The sequence below is a fragment of the Erpetoichthys calabaricus genome, chromosome 2 (genome assembly GCF_900747795.2).
Source record: "Erpetoichthys calabaricus chromosome 2, fErpCal1.3, whole genome shotgun sequence".
Classification (NCBI taxonomy): domain Eukaryota; kingdom Metazoa; phylum Chordata; class Cladistia; order Polypteriformes; family Polypteridae; genus Erpetoichthys; species Erpetoichthys calabaricus.
Window position 1 is genome coordinate 148819318 of NC_041395.2, and position 22148 is coordinate 148841465.

General features: G+C 37.2%; 1 protein-coding gene across 1 annotated transcript in view; it reads left to right on the plus strand.

The window, feature by feature from the left end:
- megf6 (multiple EGF like domains 6) overlaps nt 1-22148 on the plus strand; it is a 340497-nt gene that overhangs the window by 309397 nt on the left and 8952 nt on the right. The window contains exons 25-34 of the mRNA XM_028794622.2: nt 1374-1502; nt 3215-3343; nt 3492-3620; nt 8235-8363; nt 9723-9851; nt 11685-11816; nt 12872-13000; nt 13432-13560; nt 16041-16169; nt 18488-18616. Coding sequence (XP_028650455.1) covers nt 1374-1502; nt 3215-3343; nt 3492-3620; nt 8235-8363; nt 9723-9851; nt 11685-11816; nt 12872-13000; nt 13432-13560; nt 16041-16169; nt 18488-18616 — 1293 coding nt within the window. The remainder of the gene's footprint in view (nt 1-1373; nt 1503-3214; nt 3344-3491; nt 3621-8234; nt 8364-9722; nt 9852-11684; nt 11817-12871; nt 13001-13431; nt 13561-16040; nt 16170-18487; nt 18617-22148) is intronic.

A 22148-nucleotide genomic window follows, 5' to 3' on the forward strand; every position in this document is an offset into this window, starting at 1 on the left:
CTTCTTTGTCACAAAACCCCTTTGACACTACTTCCACATTAGTTTCAGGTTGATAGCAGTTTATCTTTCCACAAATACCATCCATGGGCTTTACTTTGCACTCGGGACTACACAAAACAGCATAAATTCTTTCTGTCCTTTTATCTTCTTTTCTTTCTGTCTTCCTCTGTCTTCAGCTCTTTTCTGCTCTACTTCTCCTTAGGCTTCACCTCCGACTCTGACTAAGCACCCTATTGAATAAGGGTGGCTCCTTTTATGTCAGACCCTTATGGAAGCCCTTCCGGGTCAGGCAGGTCCTGGTCCAAATAGAGATGCTTATTCTGAGCAGTGCCCTTAGGCAGCACCCATGGCACCCATCAGCGTTGTACTTTGGGACAACAATACTCAGGTTGCCCTACTGCTATGTGCATGGGTGCTCCTGCTCCAGGATGCTGACACTTGGCAGCTTGGATCAACATGCAGTTCTGTCAATGCATTTTACAGGGGTTTTGTGCAGACACAAAACCAACCAGCCTGGTCGAGTGGCCATTCATACAGGCCGTCCTCTACTGTGGACGCATTTTCACTCCTGAAGTACAGAGTTGAAGTGCCAGAATAGAATTTACATTGCTTCTCTTGCTACTTCATTGTCCCTGTCTATCAGCCAACATCTTTTCTAATAGTCCACCATAAGCCTTACATTGGAGGCTGATTAGTATCATCTCTCCAATTATTTTTGTCTGTCTGTGTCCATACTATGGAACACTCCACAGAAGGTGAATCACAAGGAAGGAAGAAAAATGTGAGAATTTGGAGAGTGAGTTGTAGTAGTCTTTGGTAGCAACATAATATTCACAATCTCATTCAAAACAGTTTGGGCTTGCCATGGGCTGGCAGCACTGGATGCAAGACAAGATGGACAGGGTGCCATTGCAAGGTCCAGTTATGCACACACCATCCGTCACTAGTCAGCCTAACCAGAATAATTTTGGTTTGTGGTATTAAAGCATGAAAACCCAAAGAAAAAGGGGCAAAATCCAAACTGAAAATGACCAAGCACAAGACTTGAAACCAGGATGCTGGATCCATTAGGTGACAGGGGTACCCACTTTATGACCATGACAGGTAAGATGCAAAGTGAAATGAGACATTTATGTAATGTTATTTTCAAAATAATTCTGTAAAGAAAACTAAAGTTCAGAAAAAAACAGAAAAAACAACTGGTCAATTATTTGTGTTAAAACACATTCATATTTTTAATACTGCAGTTAAGGAAACAATATCTGATTTTGACTACGAGTCACAAGACTAGCAATCCAGTGCAGGTTATTTCACAAGAAAACTGAAAAAAAAATTACATTGTAATATTATTTACAGTTTTTTTTCTGTTACAGAATGCCCCATGGACAGATATGGTGTAAACTGCACTCAGATCTGCAACTGTCACAATGGTGCAACTTGTGATGGAGTCCATGGTCACTGTATCTGTGCAGCTGGATGGACTGGAGCTACATGCCAGATTGGTATGTTTAAAAAACATATAACATTAAACATGTTTTGGTTTGGAATTTAAGACGACTGCAAATTCAATATACAGTAAGAAAGATTGGAACAAATTAACATCACATAGGATGTTGTTGTTGCTAAAGCAATGAAGTGGTAACACATTTTAGTAATATAAGGAAAAGACTGCTTTATCCTTTCTGCTTTCTGCTTGATTACTCAAGCTGTTTTTTGTAGTAAAGCTTATGCCACAGAATTGGCAGGGTTGAATTAACAATTAGAGTGTATATATACTGTGTATATATATGTGTGTGTGTGTATATATTGTAAGAAACAACACAAGAATAGTGTATAGTGTTGAGGCACGCAATGGCAAACCCTATATAATTGATTGAAAGAGAAAAAAAGTGTTAAATACATATTCTCAGATGGGAGTCTAGTCATGACTGACTAAAAATGGTGGATCTTTAGTTATTTCCAGCAGGATGAGAAGGGTCCAGGTGGTCCTCAGACACTGGAAGTGACGTTAGTCTTGGTAAAGCCATTAATCTTTCAGTCTGCAGAGGGCCAACCTCTGAAGAGGCAGAGAAATGCCATCACCGTCCCCTATGCGCACACACGTCACCCTGTATATGTACAGTATGTGTATATATATATATATATCCGAGGTTCGATTCCCGAGAGGGAGTGCAGTGGAGTTTGTACGCCTGATGAGCCCAGAATGAGGGCGAAACACGTGTCGCGTACTCTTTGCATTTATTTGACAGTAAAAACTATTTCAACCATTCTATGATCTGCTCCTCACAAACTGAGGGCACCGTGGCGGATGTTAGCAGATTGCTGGCCAACCACAAGCATTACCTGGTAGGTAACCACCCATACAATCAGATTGTGACACAGACTTCGAATGCCGTGAATATATATATATATATATATATATATATATATATATATATATATATATATATATATATATAGGCCTATATATGCTGAATATATGAAAACAATGTTTCCATAGACTTTTTAACATTAAGATTCCAATGTAGACTTTCAGATTTGTTTTTTAATCTTTTAAATTATAATGTATAATTTAGAATTCAATTTCAAGCTTGTCTTCTCATTGTCTGTCTCCTTTATTAGTTTTACTGTGTACTGAGGTAAATGTATGACATTCAAGTCAATCCCAAGCATGCTTAAAGTCATTGATGAATGTAACTTCTTATCAGGGAATAAACAATACACTTCTGTGACAACACGTGCACATGTAAAATAATTATTTTAAATTAAATTATTTTAAATTAAATTTAAATTATAATCACCACGCTTCTATTAATCGGCACCACCTTAAAAAATAGAAATATAAATTTGACTGAAGAATTTTCAGGCCTTTTCAGGCCTGACACCATGAGTGAAGAAGTAAACAAACAAACAAAAAAAAACTTACCATTTTGGTAAAAATTATATAAGCCTTTTGGAGCAAGTCAGCATGGTCCTTCTCCCATTGTTTTTTATAGAAAAAACTTACTGTGCCAACCCATCACTAATCCATTTTCTATACACTGGTCAGTGTTAATGGAGTCTGTCTCAGCAGCAACATATGGAAGCAGAAGCTTTTAATGCATGGGATTGCAAGCACATTTTAGGGTGCATTCATACTAAGGCAAATTTGGAAAAAAAAAAACTACAGCACTTAAATACATATTCTTTTTTGCCAAATATTTCTGATTTTTAGCATGCCCAGCTGGATTATATGGGATGAATTGCGTACAGCACTGCATTTGTAGAAATGGAGGTACATGCAATCCAGTGACAGGTCAGTGCACCTGCCCTGAGGGCTGGACTGGCATTGCTTGTGAGCTCGGTAAGTTTTCTTATTATTTTTCTCAAAATATATATTTAGCATACAGTGTAATTACTTTTTATGATGTTCCAAATGCAATCTCTTTGAAATGACTTTCCACACAACATCACATATTAATGCTACTTAATAATTATCACTTCATCAACAGAGTGTGAGGATGGCAAGTTTGGAGCAGGCTGCCTGCAGTTCTGTAACTGTCGAAATGGAGGTACCTGTAATAAGCAAAGTGGAAAATGCACCTGCCAGTCTGGATGGACTGGTGATCATTGTGAATCAGGTAGATCAATAAACAATATAGCTTATCTTATTCAGAATTAGTTGAATGGTTTTATTCTCATGTATAGTATTTGCTGTATTTAAAAACACTTCATGTATCCACATATATTTGAATATAATCTTTTTCAACCATTGAATGATCAAAAGGTACTGAAAATGTAAAGAAAACTGTAATTTTTATGGAATTAGACTCTTTACTAACAAATTCAGAGTTAACAGGTACTATAACAGGAGGGCAAAATATAAACAAAAGCCTAAGAGGGTCTAGTGATTTGGGTAAACAAAGCAGGGGACACAAGAAGAAATGTTGGGGCACCAGATGGGCTACTCCTTTTGATTGGCACAAACAAAATTAACAAAGAGGTGTGCTCTCGTCACAAAAATAAAGTCAGTTTGAAAACAGCCTGTCAAAAGTAGGAACAGTGGGATCTCTGTGGTCAATAACTGTTTGGTCAAAATGTGGCGCCACCTTCCAGGGATAGCCTTTTTTTTTGTCATCCGGGTCAGAAAAGAAGGAGCTATCTTTCATGGGCATAGAGTCCAGGGCTAGGTGTCCGTATTGGACGTCTTCCCTGAGTTATTTAGAAGTGGTACCACTTACCTCATCAGAGTGTGGAAGATTGTCCTAGGCATACATGCATGAGAGTCTGTATTTGAAGAAATTCCACAGTGATTACAGAATGCCTGTTTGGATCCACTAGGGGGCAGAACTAAACACATACTAAGTTATGGCTTCATAGGCAGTAGTCGTGATAATATTGTTACGTGTACAGTAAAATTCTTACTTCCGTGTCTGACCAACATGTAGCACATCAACACTTTCTGTCACCATGATAAACATATTGGAGAACGGGATACATTTTTTTTAAAAGCCTGGAAAAATACTGTGACAATTTAATTACTGTATAGCTATAGAGCTTCAAGGGGCTGAATGAATTTCTTATTGTATTATTATATTCAATTGTTTGTGTCTATTAAGCAAAAAAATACAATATAGAATACCTTTACGTACAGTATGAATGCGATAGGCAAACTTTAAATGTAAATGAATTTTTAACAAAATAAATACTGTATAGACAATAAAATTAGAAATCCATTTCTTCAATATTGAAATCAAGCTTACCTTATGATAACTAACTGGCATTCTAAATATGATGCTTCATTCACACATTGCATGTGTGAAAATTTGTAGTGTAGAGTTCAAACAGTAGTTATGCAAATATGTTTACTAAGGATTTCTCAAGACAAAACAGACAGAAGTGTTCATGGTCTGCTTTGTGTCTGCAAGTTGCTTGATTTGCATGTACACATTGCAATGTGCAGGAATAATGAGATAATGTTCCTATGTGGACTCCGGTCTCTGAAAAGAGTACTCGAGATCAGGAAAAGGAGATGGAGGACTAGTGGTTGTAATATCCTTCTTTACATGTCCAACATGCAGCATGTCGTCACTCCCTGGCGCCGTGAACATATTAAAATATATAACTTTATTTTAATTAATAGAAAAAAGAAATAAAACAATAGAAAAGAAATTAAAAAGGTTCTGACATGTATGCTGCTTTTCACAGATACACAGAAATACAGTTCTTTTCCTACAATTTTTTTAGAAGTGTACTGGGATATTTTGTACCATGAGAAACCCTGAATTGTTTTTTTTTGCCATGCTGGTAACGTTGCCCATTTGTAAGGACCACACATAGTCAAAGTGAGAAATAGTTGCTGCTTTTGTTGCATTTTTACAAGAATTTGAAAGTTTAAGTAAGTATTTACAAAGAATGAGTTTGGCATGGCAATAATGATTTGAAGCCATCCAGATATTAAGAGATCAGCACTCTGTTGTCTCCCCTTTGGATGACATAAACATCAGCTAGAACAGATATGGCATTATCCACCCTGATGTAAGTCATTTGAGTGTTAAGATGCAGTCATGCAGTTTTTTGGCTTTAAGATTATATCAGGTGAAACAGAATAATGAAAGCTACGGAAGGTGTCTCCTGGTTGTCTGCACTGATGTAGCACAGAATTTGTGGGACCCCCTGCAATAACAAAGATGGGCCCCATACGTGAAAAGAAGAATTTACAATATAACCCTGATTTAACATTCTCATGTTTAGCATTTTTGCATATTTAATGTTTTTTGGATGCTGTTTCTGGCATAAAAAGCTCTTGTTTGAAGAAGCATGAGTGTGGTGAACTAGGAATCCCAAGCACTAAAGAGTTCCAAAGGACTTCCAGCAATACCCACTAGAGGGGGATATCACCATCAAACCCTGGCTTGTAATAAGGACAAGCAGTGAATCTCTATACAATAAAAGACTTATTCCAATCACTATGAAGCTCAATGTAGCACAAAGGCAAAATAGAATTGCTTGAAACCCAAAGTTAATCCAAATCAATCAAATTCCAAAATAGATTCTAAAGACAAGGTCAAAAAACAAAGCAGAAAGACCAAATGTCAAAGATCTAATAATAAATGGAATTTACAATAAACACAAGTAAACACATCACTCCCAAACTCATTTGAAATGACCTGCCAAGACCTGTGGGAGACCCTCTGAATTTCCAGGGTGGAAGAGAGTTCTTGATGGTGATTGGCAGATGGCCCCGCCACTCAGTCAGATCACCCTCAAAACACATGGAACATAATACATGCATAATCAAAAACAAAGAATAATGCATATGAAGAAAAAAAATGAAAGAATCAAGAATGATCAAATAAGAGACATATAACATGAATTTGAACCCCAGCCAAGTGAGGAAACGCGGCTGAGACATAATGGTGAGTCTTTTAGGCTACATTCTTTTGATTACGTAGATAAATTTTGCAACTGATCCAAACTGTCCCCACATGCATGAAATGAATAAAACAATTTTATCTGACCAAAGAAAACTAAAAGGTACCAGTTGCTTCTCTGCTTCACATCATTTAAGGGGAGACTATGTGCGAATTCATCAGCTCATGATGGCAAGAAAGAGATTTAAGAAACAAAGCAACAGAGCTGTTCATTCGAGCACATTTGTCCCTGCCAGTATTTTGTACATAAAAACAAGTGACCCAAAGGGCAGGATGCACATAACTCTGGTGAGAGTGATGTGGATGGTTTGATTACAAAACAGACATTATAGGAGCAGTGTAGACACTTTCTGAAACTTTTTGCCTCCATGACGTTTTTTTTGCCAATCATACTTCTCTAAAATTGAGATTTCGAACTCATTTGCCTCTCCTCTGAAATCAAAAACTATTCCAACAAATGTTTAGAGTCTAAATTAAACCAGCATCGTGACTGGCCAGGATGTTGCTCTTCGGAGGAAACCTGCAATGACATCAGCACATATAAAAATGAAACATTCTGAGCCCCCACCGTTGTTATTCAATACTGCATATGCTTATTTGCACCTGGGTCTGGGGCTGTCAGGTTGCTGGACACATCATTATTTCATGGTCATCTGCAATGGGAAGAGATAGATAAGGAGGACAGGAAGAAGAAGCCTTTTATTTGACACACTTAGTGTGATGGCTGATTTGCCTGAAGCACATTAAATTACTCTGTTTATGACACAGGCAGTATGTTGCCAGTTCTCTCTTCCACTTTTACATTAAAGCATCATATTATCTTTGGTAGTTTGGCAATGACCTATTGTGCCAGTTACCTGATTCTGGTTGCATTCCGTTATTTTCTTTTTCTTATCATAGTGGATCCATTTGTTGTCTACTAATTAAGTGACTCAAATTTTCTCACATTCGCTCGTCTGTTGTGTGTGATATCATGCAACATGACACACCTTTTTCTCACTATTTTGTTTGGCCTAAAAATGCAGAAAAAATATATATTTTTTTTGCAAAAATTAAACATATTTGTTGTAGATTACTTTATGGAGTTCTGGTAAGGAAATCTTTTAGATCTGAGGGCTCCTCCACCTCATGGGGCCGCAGGTGCATCCACTACACCACTGGTTTTGTGGTCCAAGGCCTGTTGTTGGACTTTTCGTTTTTTAATGATCTCCTCTACGACTTGCCGAAGATCCACACATTTACCATGCATTCTTCAGATTACACATAATCATATCTTTTTACCTTTTTCTCAACTCCATCTGTCTCGCAACCTGACTTTCTACCCTTCCTTGGTCAAGTCCTCTTCCATATATGCTGCATCCAATTGCATTTGCCTGTTTTTCTTTACATCAGTTGATGGGTCCATGAAACATTTTCCATTTCACTGTTCAGTGTATTTATCCATCCATATGGAAAATTTATTTGTTTACTTGTTTGTGTGCCGCTGCTGCCTCACAGCTCTAAAATCATAGGCTTGAAACCCGGGCTTGTTACTGTTTATATTTTCTCCATGTCTATTGTAATAGGATTTTCCAGTTTTCGCTCCATTTTTAAGATGTGTGTACTACATGATTGAAAATTGTCCCCACAGGAGTGTATTCATGTCTTTGCAGCCATGGTTATTTTTTCGTCTTGCACTGTGTTATGCTGGCTTATGCTCAGACCCATCACAACCATGAACTGTATTAATCAAGTTTAATGAACGATTGATATTTATGTATATTTTATGTCATTTTGTCTTTATACTTTATTTTAATGTTCATATTAATGATTATATCCTAGCTTGTCCACCCGGATCCTATGGAGAGCTCTGCGCAGAATCATGTGACTGTGATCATGGGTCTTTGTGTGATCATGTGACTGGGATATGCCGGTGTGACACAGGATGGAGAGGGAGGAGGTGTGACAAACGTATGTTTCTCCTGTTCTTATCTATTACAGGTGCCCAAAGGCGTTTGTGGGCATAAGCCTGATGTTGATTATTTAAGTGAGGAGCTTATAGGAAAAAAAGCTATTGCTGACTACAGTACTTGAAAAATATACAGTATCTGAAGAAGATCAATCATGTGTTCTGAATCAGGTCTGTGCAAGAAATGAGGTCTGGTGGCTCAGGTGCTAATCTCGCCCTTGATCTAAAGTACAGTCTTCACTCTTAAAAATAAAAGTCCCAGAGTGGTTCTTCAGAGCAATGTTCCCAAAAAGACCCATCCATATGAAGGTTCCAGAAAGAACCTTTATTTATTTAGATCAGTAACAAGCCCCTTACAGTAAATAACGATGAACAGATGGTAACAGATTTGTGAAATGGGTCTTAATTTTAAAAGGACTCTTGCTGCATACATCCAGTAACACAGGTTAAGTCCAGGTTTTCTTTATCCGTTAGTGTCCTATGGCCTACGTACATTACAGATTTCTGTTTTTTTGACATATTAGGAAGTTTTTGAAAGCACAAGAAACCAAATTCTTATGCAAACATCCTGGAATTAAACGGGGCTGTCTACATGGAACCACACAACCAAAATAAGAACCAAAAAGAACCATTACTTTTATGAATGTTAAGCAAGCATTTCACCTAGCTGTGCATAAATTATAAGTATAAAGTGTCTTAGGCTAGTGTTCGCAACAATATATTCTGTACAAAATGAGAAGAAAAGATGCTAGAGTTATTTTAAAATATGTTCCTCATATTTGCTTCTAACAAACATTATATGAATTTGAACATCAATAAAAAATAAATAGGGTGGAAGAAAGAGAATAAACATTACATAGGGGCTGATGAGAACTATGCTACTGTATTTAAAATAATAGCATTATCATTGTGCAGTATTCACTTCTAGTACAATGGTGCAGTGGTTACTGCTACAGCTAGTGTTCTGGATTCAAAACCCACTCTCTCCTCTGTCGCTATGTCTGAGTGTTTTTTCCTGCTTTTTACCAAAGAAGTGCAGGTTGGGTAAATTGCTGATTCACAAAATGGCTCCGACCTTGCACCCAAATGTTACCGCAATAGTCTTTGTCTCACAGCACCAATCTGAATCGGTTTAACTGGGTTTGAAAATATGTATGCAGTAGTCACTTTGATTGCCTTCCAAAAAGCTTTGCGTGTTTTCAGAAATACAGATCTCATCCAATTTGTTAATAAAATCTACTTCCCAATCCAATACAAAAATAGAACTGTCCTTAAATAATTATCCTTGCTTTACATGACACAAACAGCAGCGTGTTTTTGTACTGAATGTGAACACAATGTGCTTTTTGTCCATTCTGCAGCATGTCTACCTGGAACCTATGGTGACAACTGTGCTCAGCAGTGTGAATGCTCATCTGGTGTGCCATGCAACCATCTCACAGGAGAATGTGGATGTCCAATAGGATTTATTGGAAATGGATGTGAAGAAAGTAAGACACTGAATTTGTTATTCTGTTATTATTATTAAAAATTATTTATTTTGTTCACATAAAAAAGCTAAATTGTCCATGCATTTTCTTCAAGAATTCAGCCGGTGGTTTGTCAATATTTTTTATCGATATAATTAATGTCTGCACTGGCATTAATCCTCATTCAATTAAACTTATTATATGTTGCTCACAAGCTTGGAGTACAATATACAATTTCAAATATTGTCATAATAAATGTAAAATTAATGCCATGCAATCTATATATATATATATATATATATATATATATATATATATATATATATATATATATATATATATATACAAACATTATAAAAACCAAAAACCAAACGTAAGCAAGCCCCAAACCCCAACACAAACACACTTGCACAGTCCCAGGTTCAAATAAAGAGCAGTACTTTTTCTCTCCACAATTTCTCTTTTCACCACAATTCTCTCACCACCAGACCGCCCTCCTCCAGTTGAGTGTTGCCTCTCTTCCTCCCAGCTCCGACTCACCTGGATAAGGGAGCACAGCCCCTTTTAATATAGACCCAGGAGTACTTCCGGTGCCAGGGCAATTGCCCGATGGAAGTATTACTGGGTCACATAGAGGTCCATTATAACAGGGAAGTGGTCTCCCTGCAGTTCCCTCTCATGGCACCCAGTGATCCCAGCAGGGCTGCACTGCTAAACTACATCTCACCGGCATACCCTGCTGGCTTCCCACTGGGCACTAATGGGCTACTGCGATCCAGCATGCTGAGGGAGAAAAATGCCACGTGCGACATCTTCCCTTTTTAGTGGGCTGTCCGTCCATCCGTTCCGGTCCTTTCTTCTTGGTCTATATATATTGCATAATTTGGTAATATTTCCAAGGATATATACAAATCCAATCCTGAGAAATATCAAATCCTAAATCTGAAGACATGGCTATTTCTGGAAAAGAGTGTCTTACTTTGTTTAGGAAAGGGAGGAGCAGCTGATCCAGGTGGAGAGGTTCATGAGTTAAGGTACAGGTAATGTTGAAATTTACAAATAAATCAGTCCATCAGGGGCTCTTTTTCTGATAGTAAAACTGGACTGGCCTTAGAAGTTTGCATCCGCAACTTCATCTGTGTTCACAATCACTGTGTAGTGACTAAAAAAACAAGAATGCAAGCACAAGAAATTCCTATACAGGGCTTCTGAGTTTACAGAAGAACCTTGGAGCAGGGCTACTGCTTCAGGGATTATGAGAAGCCTAATGAGGTTGGATGAGCATTCAGTTAGAATGTTCCTAGGAAGACTCTGACAAAAGATACTATACCAGCACATCTGGGAGAAGACCCAGGGTACACTAGGAGGATTATATATCTCAGCTGGCTTGAGTGCCTCTGGGTATTTCCTAGACTGTTGCAGAGGATAAGTTGATCTGGTTGGTGTGACATTTTCACCTCAGCCCCCACTTCAAAAGTGAAGCAATAATACAAAATTCAAATGAAAAAGTCAGGTACTGGACAACACAACTGTTGACACCCAGCATTCCACAACTGTTTCTAAATGTTGGCATTTGTGACTGACTTACATTAGAAAAAAATGCATAAACTATTTTTTTTCTTGAAAATGCATATACTTTTTATTATAAGGTAGTTATGCTTTTCACCTTTGGCTAAGTGACTTTATCTTGCTACAGTTACTGTTAGTTCTGATCCAAATCCATTAGTGTTTCTTTTTTTGTTTGTCTAAGTATCTCCCTGTCCTACATGATTGTTTATTTTTGTGTAATAAATTAAGGAAGAGGAGAAGGAGGAGACACTTCATCTACCTTTCATGTTGTTTTTCTTTTTGCAGGTTGTCCTCCTGGCACTTACGGCCAAAACTGCAAGGAGCTGTGCCAGTGCTCTGCTGAGAATGAGCAGTGCCACCCTGTGACTGGCAAATGCACCTGTCTACCTGGTTACTATGGAAACCAATGTAAACTCAGTATGTCACTGTCTAATATGGCCATATCAGTGGGATAGCTGGGATTGTTTCTGAATGCCATATGTTCAATAAGGAATACTGGATGGGTTTTGGGGCTTATTTGTTGTAAAAAAGTTAATATGATAAATAAATAAATGCTTACTTTTAAAATTAAATAAAGACTTTTTAAAATCACAGTTTGCTAATGTTAGTTAGGGTGCTTACTGTAGTTTAAGTCAGATTTGTTAGGCCACATATAATTGCCTCTCCATTTACTCTCCCACTCCTTTGTTTTTACTTATTTGCTAATGACTTACTCATTGTTATTTTTAAAGAAAAAATCAGTTGAAGCAATTTTAAACATTTTCAGAATGGTCCCATTTTTGTTACACTTCTTGAATGAAACAAACAAATTTACACACATTTTGAGATTTTTAGACATTTGTTTCAGTTTACCTTAATGAATTTTTAGATCTGAAGATGTTGCAATAAAATAAAAACAAGTCTAGCAACAAGTAACACTTTTAATATGTAAAATGTCAAAAGTCCTTGTCAGGTGAGCAGATATTCTGTTATGAGTTCATGTTGATAACTGAGTTTTCTCAGAATAGCTGTATTTAATAACACAGAAATGCTATTGCTGATATTTTAATGCAAGTATAAAAGATTTAATAATTTTATATATTTTTATGCATGAGAATGTACAGTATATATATATATATATATATATATATATATATATATATATATATATATATATAATATATATATATATATATATATATATATATATATATATATATATATATAATATATGTGTGTGTGTGTGTGTGTGTGAGACACTGTGTGACCACGAGCAAGTCACTTAAGAAATATATATCCAATTATATCACAGATGTTGTAAGTTGCCTTGAATAAAGGTGTCAGCTAAATAAGTAAATTTAATTCAATAAAACTGTGCATTTCTAAAGGCATTAAGTGTTTTGACATGGTACTCTTTCTTAAAAGAGCTTCATGAAATAAGCATTGACTGACTCTCCCACATACTGTAACTGTTTTCCGTTGTTCTTACTCAGAGTGCCCAGATGGAACATATGGACCTTATTGTAAAGAAGCATGTAAATGCCAGAATGGAGGTCATTGTGATACTAAGATGGGAACATGCACGTGTCCTCCAGGATATCTAGGAGCTGACTGCAGTCAAAGTAAGGCACACTTGCTGAAGAAGAAAAGTAAACCATGGGATTTAGTCAAAGTAAAACAAAATGAGGGTACATTATGAATATCTAAGGACATAAGTTAAACAGTTCATATTATTATTGTATTACATCAAAAGTTCAATGTCCATCCATCCATTATCCAACCCGCTATATCCTAACTACAGGGACACGGGGGTCTGCTGGAGCCAATCCCAGCCAACACAGGGCGCAAGGCAGGAAACTAACCCTGGGCAGGATGCCATCCCACCACAGAAAAGTTCAATATATTCTATTCAAATATACATGTTAGACTGAATATGTAAAATAAAGCAATATAAGTACAATATACATACTTTATTTGTAATTAAGAAATATCTTTCAGAAGTGCTCACGTAAACTTTACCTTTATGACTATAACTTCTTTATGTGTTTTTTAGGATGCCCTGAGAGTTACTTTGGTAAAGACTGCACTTTTGTGTGCTCATGTGGAAAAGGAGGGCAGTGTGACCATGTCACAGGGAAATGTTTGTGCTATCCTGGCAAAACAGGGGAGAACTGCCAAAAAGGTATTGCTTGCAAAAGGAAAATGTTAGATCACTGGATAGATGTCTATTGTAATAAACAGACAAAGAGATTATAAAGTTTTGGGGCATCCAAAGGTAAACCCCATATATTGTAAAGAAAATGCAGGTTCAAAGGCATTGAAAATCAAAAAGAAAAACGTCAGAAAGATGCAAGTCTCAAAATAGACTGCTCAAGATGGCAGAGCTTTTGTTCTTATGAGATTCTGGTAGACTGACACCAGAAATGAGGTCAGAGATGTAAGGGTTGTCAATCTTCCAGTCTGCGAGGGAGGAAGAGGAAAGGCTTCAGTCATCAGCACCTTCTGGCGTTCTGGTGGAAAATTACAGTTATCCCTTAAGGCCACCCACGCGCATGCATGTGAAACTATGTTTAACTTGTTCCTAAGTTACTTCATCAGTTTTTCTTTTGACTACCACAGCTACTTTGCATTAAACTATGCTCTATGTGCATATAGTTGTACTACCGCACAGGTTAAGTGTTGCACTGGAGCTGGAAGCAGCACTTGTGTACTTTCTAGCCCAGGTACCTAATTTAAAGACTGTTCTATTTAGTTACAAGCTTAAGTTCACCTTTAACTTTTTTTAACTGTAACACCTTTAATAGTGTGCACAATGTTTTTCACACCCAGACAGTTCAAGTGGCTTGCTAAATTTTAGAAAATGTTCGAGAGGGAGGGTTTTAACTCTGGAGCCTTCTGCTTGTAATTTGAACTCCGCAGCAGCACTTTTATGTTTGTTGCATTGGTTGGATTCAAAGTTCTAGTTTTTTTTTTATTTCTTTCAGTAAACGAAAGGTGTTTATATTATGTAACTTGGTGACCCAAAAATTGGCTTGGTGTAGCTTTGGAAGTGAAGGTACAGTACCAGTCAAAAGTCTGGACACACAAAATTTTGATAGGACTTGATAAATTTTTTATCAAAATATCATTATATTGACTTGAACATACAGTTATGACATTACTAGTGCTGGTAATGGCTGTTACTGCTTGAATTTCTTTAATTTATTATTCACATATGACTGCAAAGCCCCATTTTCAGCAGCCTTCAGTTTCGTAATAGTCATCTTCCTTACCTTATCCTTAATTACTCACTTTCTAAATGCTAAGTAGTTATTGGAAAAACCTCTGTAATTGCATTATCGCTGCAGAAACCTGTTATTCTGTTCACTTGGGTTACAAGGTTCTGGCAGAGCTGGTCAAAGGAATAGGCAAACTAAGCAGCTGCACAGGGCCCTGTGGCCAACAGGGGGCCCTCACTTGTCTTGGAAAAAGGAAAAAAATGGGGAATGAAAAGTTGGGAAATGATAATTGCTAACCAACCCATGGGGTGCACTCAGTGCCAGATTTTGGCACTATCCCCAGCACCTCACTCTTAAATTGCATTCATCACTTTACAGGTGGACAAATGTGCAACACTCTCAAGGGACCCTCACCGCCACCCATACACACACCTCTCTTCGATCACGCTCATTACTCTAAAAAGGAAACCCTCCTCTTTCCCAATGACTTTGTTAAATCGTCTCTTTTAACTCCAGGTTTTATTTAACTTAGGGCCTTGCCATGTATAAAACTGGCACTGGGTACTGACATTCCTAAATTTCAGTTCTAGGTTCGGAAAATGCCTTACAAGTCCTCAGCTGGCTTCTTTCTTAAATACATGCCAAATGGCATTGCCATCTCCAACAGAAAAAAGACTATTCAGGGGTGCTGACCATAAAACACCTTTCAGAGAAATATGATTCCATGAAGCTGATCATAAGGCACTATTCAAGTCATTTTCTCTGCGATATCTGTCTTCTTTTGAACCCAGAACTGAACTTTAGCAATACCAATACCTTGCAACACAAGTGAACTGAATAACATCTTTCATTGATGCTAATTGAATTACAAAGGTTTCTCTAATAATCAATTAGCACTTAAAATAACTAATTAAGGATAAGCTAATGAAGTTGAGCATTACGTCACTGAAGGAATGGCTGCTGAAAATGGAGCTTTGCAGTCATATGTGAAAAATAAATAAAAAATTAGTCATTTGAAGCAGTAGTAGCCATTAGCAGCAGTATTAATGATTAATCAGTTTAATAGTTAAAAATATATTAATTTATATCAAAACCATGAACATTTCTGGGTTTGTTCAAACGTTTGACTGGGTACCCTGTGATAGACTGGTACTTTTCTTGCATGATCCCACCCCCTAAGACCCTTCACTTGTTTTAAATGGGCTTTATAAATAGGTGGCTGGTTTGAGCAATTTTCTCTGCTTAACCTGCTCCATTTGTCAGATTCTGGTTTAAAAACATTTTTAATTCACTTCAAAGACATAATTTAGTCTATTCCTCAGGTGTTCCATTGAAAATCTTCTATATGTAAACATTTCATGATAAATATCATTTAATATAATTTCAGTAATTCCTTTTATAATATAAAATAATCAATATGTTTTCATATTTTCTCTTTCTTTAGCTTGTCCCAGTGGTTACTTTGGTTTGAATTGTGAGCAGGTCTGTAGATGCCAAAATGATGGAATTTGTAATCCGGTGGATGGCACTTGTTATTGTGGACTGGGATGGACTGGCCCATACTGTGAGAAAGGTATTTTAATCCAGTGAATCTTATTAGAAGAAGAAGAAAAAAATTAACAAAAGTTAATTTTCTAAGTGATGTTATACTATTGTCTTACACATTATAGGTTATGACTGCAAAAAAGTGGAACTGAGGGATTGAGCAAATCACTTCAGTCAGTCAGTCAGTCATTTTCCAACCTGCTATATCCTAACACAGGGTCACGGGGGACTGCTGGAGCCAATCCCAGCACGCAAGGCAGGAACAAACCCCGGGCAGGGCACAAACACCTACACACCAGTCACAATTTAGGATCGCCAATGCACCTAACCTGCATGTCTTTGGACTGTGGGAGGAAACTGGAGTACCCGGAGCAGACACGGGGAGAACATGCAAACTCCACGCAGGGAGGACCCGGGAAGCAAACCCAGGTCTCCTTACTGTGAGGCAGCAGCAATACCTCTGCGCCACCGTGCCTCCCGCAAATCACTTCAGTTCGGTACAATTTAAGTGACTTCTTGAAGGTTAAATAGAAGCATTGAGAACAAGACAACATCTCTGGGTGAGCTGCAGCTCCAAAGGAGGGCATGCTCATATATACTTAGGCATGAACACATACTCTCTCACAGAATGAAGGCCAAGCTGAAGTCACTAATCAAGCTAATATGCATGCCATTGGCTTCTGGAAGTACTTGGAACAAACCCAGAGTAACTGAGAAGCAAAATAGTAGAGAAAGGGTTGGATTTTGAGCCCAAGCCCTTGGAAAACTGAAGCAGCCGCCCTAACCACTGCAACAGGGACATGTCCAATGACTGACAATCACTGGGTATATTAAAATATATACTCAACCTTTACCTGTACAGTTAGCCAACTTTTTAAAGTATTTTTGTAACACTCAGTGAAAACGTTTATGGAGGTGTGCAAATAATTTATTCAATGATGTTAACCGTGCCTGGATGTAAATGGTGAACAATCTAAACAACACTTTCTGCTTCGTTATATGTTACCACATTTACTTTGTTTGCGTTAATTGTAATTTTTCATAATTTATAGGACCAAAGCCTATCCTATCAGAATCAGACACAAAGCAAATCTACTGTAGTACTCACTCACAGTCATTCATACAGCACCAGTTTAGAGTTAACCTAACATGCAAGTAATTTGGGACATGGGAGGAAAAGCAGAGTGAAACACAGAAACAAGACGACCATATCTGGACACTAATCAAGCAAGCATTAAAACACAGGACTCAGGAGCTGAGAGGTAGCAGTGCTGCATGATGAACTCATTTTTTTAAATTCCAATTTACCATTTTTAAAATCCTAAGCTAAAAACCATTGTGTACCCATCAACCACCTAAGCCAGGGGTGGGCAAATTCATTCCTGGAGGGCCGCAGTGGCTGCAGGTTTTTGTTCCAACCCAGTTGCTTAATAAGAAGCACTTATTGCTCAAGTAACACTTCTGCTTCATTTTAGTTATCTCCCTAGTTAAGATTTTGAACCCTTATTGCTTATTTAAGTCTTAAACAGCTGCATTCTTGGTTTTTAATTGCTCCTTATTAGCAATAAGATGCAAATGACAAAAGAAACCAGCAGTTATCCATTTTGCTTGTTACCCTTTACACTTGTGTGTATTTATCGTGCACTATTTGGTTTAATTAAATACTTGGAAGGAAAGAGAAGAGAAAAAAGTGAAGGATTGAGAATTACTCATCCGTTTTACACTTCAGAGTATTTGGATGATATCCTTAGAATGGAAAAAAAATCTAGGATATGAGAATGACTTGACATAGCAGAGTTAACGCACTAACAAACCATGAAATGTAATTATTGACAAGGATTGTTTTCTAATTAAGCAACTGGGTTGGAACAAAAACCCGCAGCCACTGCGGCCCTCCAGGAATGAATTTGCCCACCCCTGACCTAAGCTAGTGTTTATAAACTCTGTGGTTATGAACAGCCTTGCACCTTATCACACCACTGAAACTCTCCTGGATGCTATTGACTGCATTATAAAATGTAAAAAATATATACAGTAGTTCTAACATACTGTTTTTTGTTTTTTTCTCATGTAGCACTAGTCTCTGTTGTTGGAGTTCCTAGCATTTAATCTTTTTCTGTAAATGAAGAATTCCTTTACTGAAAATCCAGGTGTTATTTTACATTAAATGCTTCAAAGTATATCTCACCTTTCTGTCAACTAGAAAACTAAACTAAAATCTCATTTTGCAATGTGAGGGGTAACAAAAGAAGAACATTCTGTAAGGGGACAGAAGACAAACAAGGAGGTTGTGAGAACTGTTTCAGCTGTGTCTGATTTTTTTCTTTCTTTCTTCTTTTGGTACAGAATGCTCTTCAGGGAAATATGGTGCTAATTGCCAGCTGGATTGTTCCTGCCAAAACAATGGGACATGTGATAGATTTACAGGCTGCTGTCACTGTGCTGCGGGTTACTATGGGCACTCTTGTGAACACAGTAAGCTATTATATTTATTTTTGTACTGTGCGTTTCAAATGGCATATTGTTTAAGGTGTTAACTCTGGCTTCCTACAACATAAGCAAAAACAAATGCAGCAACATTTTTTGGTAGGTCAACTGAAGCGTTTCTTTTTGTACGGTACATTCCCACCAGGAGCAAATTCAATTTATTCTGTTAATATGTTAACTTTGCCAAGTGCTTGTTAAATGTCACTTATCCAACATAATCATATTATGGATATTGCAGCCAAGACAGGTTTTAGCAGGTTGAAGTTTGCAGAGCTTCACTGAAAGATATTTATTTTGCCGAAAGCAAAGTCCATGAGATGACTGTTCCCAATGTGCAGAGCTCCAGGCAAGGTCATAGAGGGAGACAAATAAAGTAAGACGGTGAATGGACAGTGTAGAAGCAGCCTTAAGTTGTTTGGTGAGTTAACCTCTTAGAATCCATTCTGTTTCCATGAAACATTTCATAATGTGATTACATTCAGGGTCAGCTCATCTATAAAATCTCAACTGCTACATGAATGTTTTTTCAAAGACTTCCTATGCAGCGACCCTTAATGAATCACTTGCATTCTCTTTGTCATGTACAAACCATACATAAAGTAGGTAAAAAGTTACACTATCAAAGAACTAATTTTATCTATTTTATTGTTCTGTACAAGATGGATGGCATGTCATGTTCAGTAAAATATACAGGTTTGGCACAGGTATGCTAATATTTGAGTGATTTGCATTATATGTTTATACAAGTTTGACCATGTGCAGTGTAAATTGTCATTATTCTGTAGCACCAGATGAGTTTAGGTTAACTCTCGGATCATTAGAAAATTTGTACTTTATCAGATAGGAAATGTATTTATGTCTTACAGCTCTCAAGTCTTCAGTTCCATATCAGACATGATTATCTACTTTTCTCTGGTGTTCATGCCAGCTTTACCCAGGCACTAAAGTATCCTACCACATTTGTAATCATCACCTGTCCCATTGTGTATGTATAAATATTTAGTAGTGTGTATTAATAATGACGTATTTTAAAAGAGGAATGGGGCACACTATAATGTTTTACCTATAGAAGGTAAAAACTGCATTAATTATGCAGTAAAAACACAATGGATGCTCTATCATTAAAAACCAAAAGAGAATGACTTATCACTATTCACAAGGAGACAGTGCAGGGAAGTGATTAAGCATGCTGTGTTGAGCACTGATCAGGTTATCTTTAAACTGTACTGTCCTCTTGTGAGACCCAATCTGGGACGTTGGAGTGAAGAAAGTTCTCAGGAGAGCTACAGGACACGTAGATTAGGAGTGATGAGAAAAGGCTGGAGAAGTTCAGTCTTTTCAGTTTATGTAAATAGAGGTTAAGAGGTAAAAAGACAAAAGTGTTTACATTTTTAAACAGAGATAGTAGATGCTAGCTGCTACCTTAAAAAACATTCTTTACCAAGAGCCTGGGCAAACAGGTAGAAGTTGTTTAAAGGTAATTGCATGAGTCTTCAAAAGCATTTTTTCATGAAGAATAATAGCTGGATAGTAGGATACTGATGTACTATAGTATATAGTAGTAGTTTTCGTTGACGAACTAGGTAGGCATGAATGCCCTGTTCTCATCAAAACATTCTTTATGTTTTTTCTTATATGTGTGTACAGAATGTGTATGTGTAACTTATTAAAGTTTGAGTGTGGTTACCTGTTGCATATCCAATGTGAACTGAACATTTTTTAAAAAAGGATAGATGGATAGATAAACGTCTCTTGCTTGATATTACATACAGATTAGGCTGTATTATTCTTTTATTGGCAGCAACACCAACAACAACAACATTTATTTATATAGCACATTTTCATACAAAAAAGTAGCTCAAAGTGCTTTACATAATGAAGAAAAGAAAAATAAAAGACAAAGTAAGAAATTAAAATAAGACAACATTAGTTAACATAGAATAAGAGTAAGGTCCGATGGCCAGCGAAGACAGAAAAAAACAAAAAAAAAAAACTCCAGACGGCTGGAGAAAAAATAAAATCTGCAGGGGTTCCAGGCCACGAGACCGCCCAGTCCCCTCTGGGTATTGTACCTAACATAAATGAAATAGTCCTCTTTGTAATTAGGGTTCTCACGGAAGGACTTGGTCATGCAGACTTCTGGCTTTTAATCCATCAATGTTGGAACATCGGAAAAAGAAACAGAAGAAACCGGAAAAAGAAACAGAAGAGAGAGTAGGGGTTAGTACGGATTTTAGAGCCACCGTGAATAGTTATTATAATGAATTGGATATACAGAGTATCAGGATTAAATTAAAGCGGTTATGAGAAAGCCATGTTAAAATAATGTGTTTTCAGCAGTTTTTTAAAGTGCTCCACTGTATTAGCCTGGCGAATTCCTATTGGCAGGCTATTCCAGATCTTAGGTGCATAGCTGCAGAAGGCCACCTCACCACTTCTTTTAAGTTTTAAGCATTACCTGTATGCATATCTACACTGAGGCCTTAGGGATCATAATTGGAGCCAAGCATGCATTTTGCACTAATATAACTCCTTACATCATCTGACCACTTGATAATTAAATATGCACTGAACTATAGGAACAGGAGTGTGATGCAGTTCTACAAAGTATGACATCATAAGTATATGTCAGCAACACTGGGTCCAAGGCAGGAGATAGCAATGTGTGCTAAACTAGCTTGTCACTGAGCACCCTCACACACTGCATCTGGGCATACTTGGTGACAGCATCAACCAAATCTGTCTTTCTCATGTGTCAGGAAATCATTATACCTAAGAAAAATTCACTCAAGCATAAGCTGAGTCTACAAAATCCCAGAGAAAGAGTCCCAGCTACACCTTAAACATGAGGTAAGGCAGCAGTGCTAAACTATTGTGCCACCGTATGTTTAATTTAATTGAATTTAATGCAATGGATTCTCTATAGTAAAATATTAAATTAATTAATTAAAAAATTAGTCATACAGTATTGCATGTTATTTTAACCAGATGCCCTCCCTCTATTCATTTAGAGTGGAAGAAGAAAAGAGAAGAAATAAAAGAGAAATAAAAGGATTTATTGTGAAATAATTGCTCAAAAATACTGATATATCCAAAAGGTTAGCAATGGTTCAGCATGCTTAATTATGTTGGAATCTTTGCTGTGCCTTCCCCCTATTTATGTTTGATTCTCAACTTTCTTACCTTTGTTTCTTTTTTGTTTTATTTTGTGTTTTTTTAATTCCTCCTGGTCTTTTGCCCTTGTGTTCCTTGCTTTCAAGAGCAGGTCTTTACTATATTTAGGCTCTTTAAGTGTGTGTGTATGAGTGAGTGTGAGAGAGAGAGATGTTGAAGCAGTTACAGAAGTGCAGTTTTCATGTACAAATCAAATACAAAATCAGAGTTTCCCAGTCAAAAATTGAATGTGAATGTCAGACAATGAGGAGAAAACAGTGCTGCCCAAATTCTATGGGTTAGGATGTAAGCTGGCATTTCACCTAAGTCAATTGTATCAAAGAAAAAGTATAACCTGGTCAGCCAG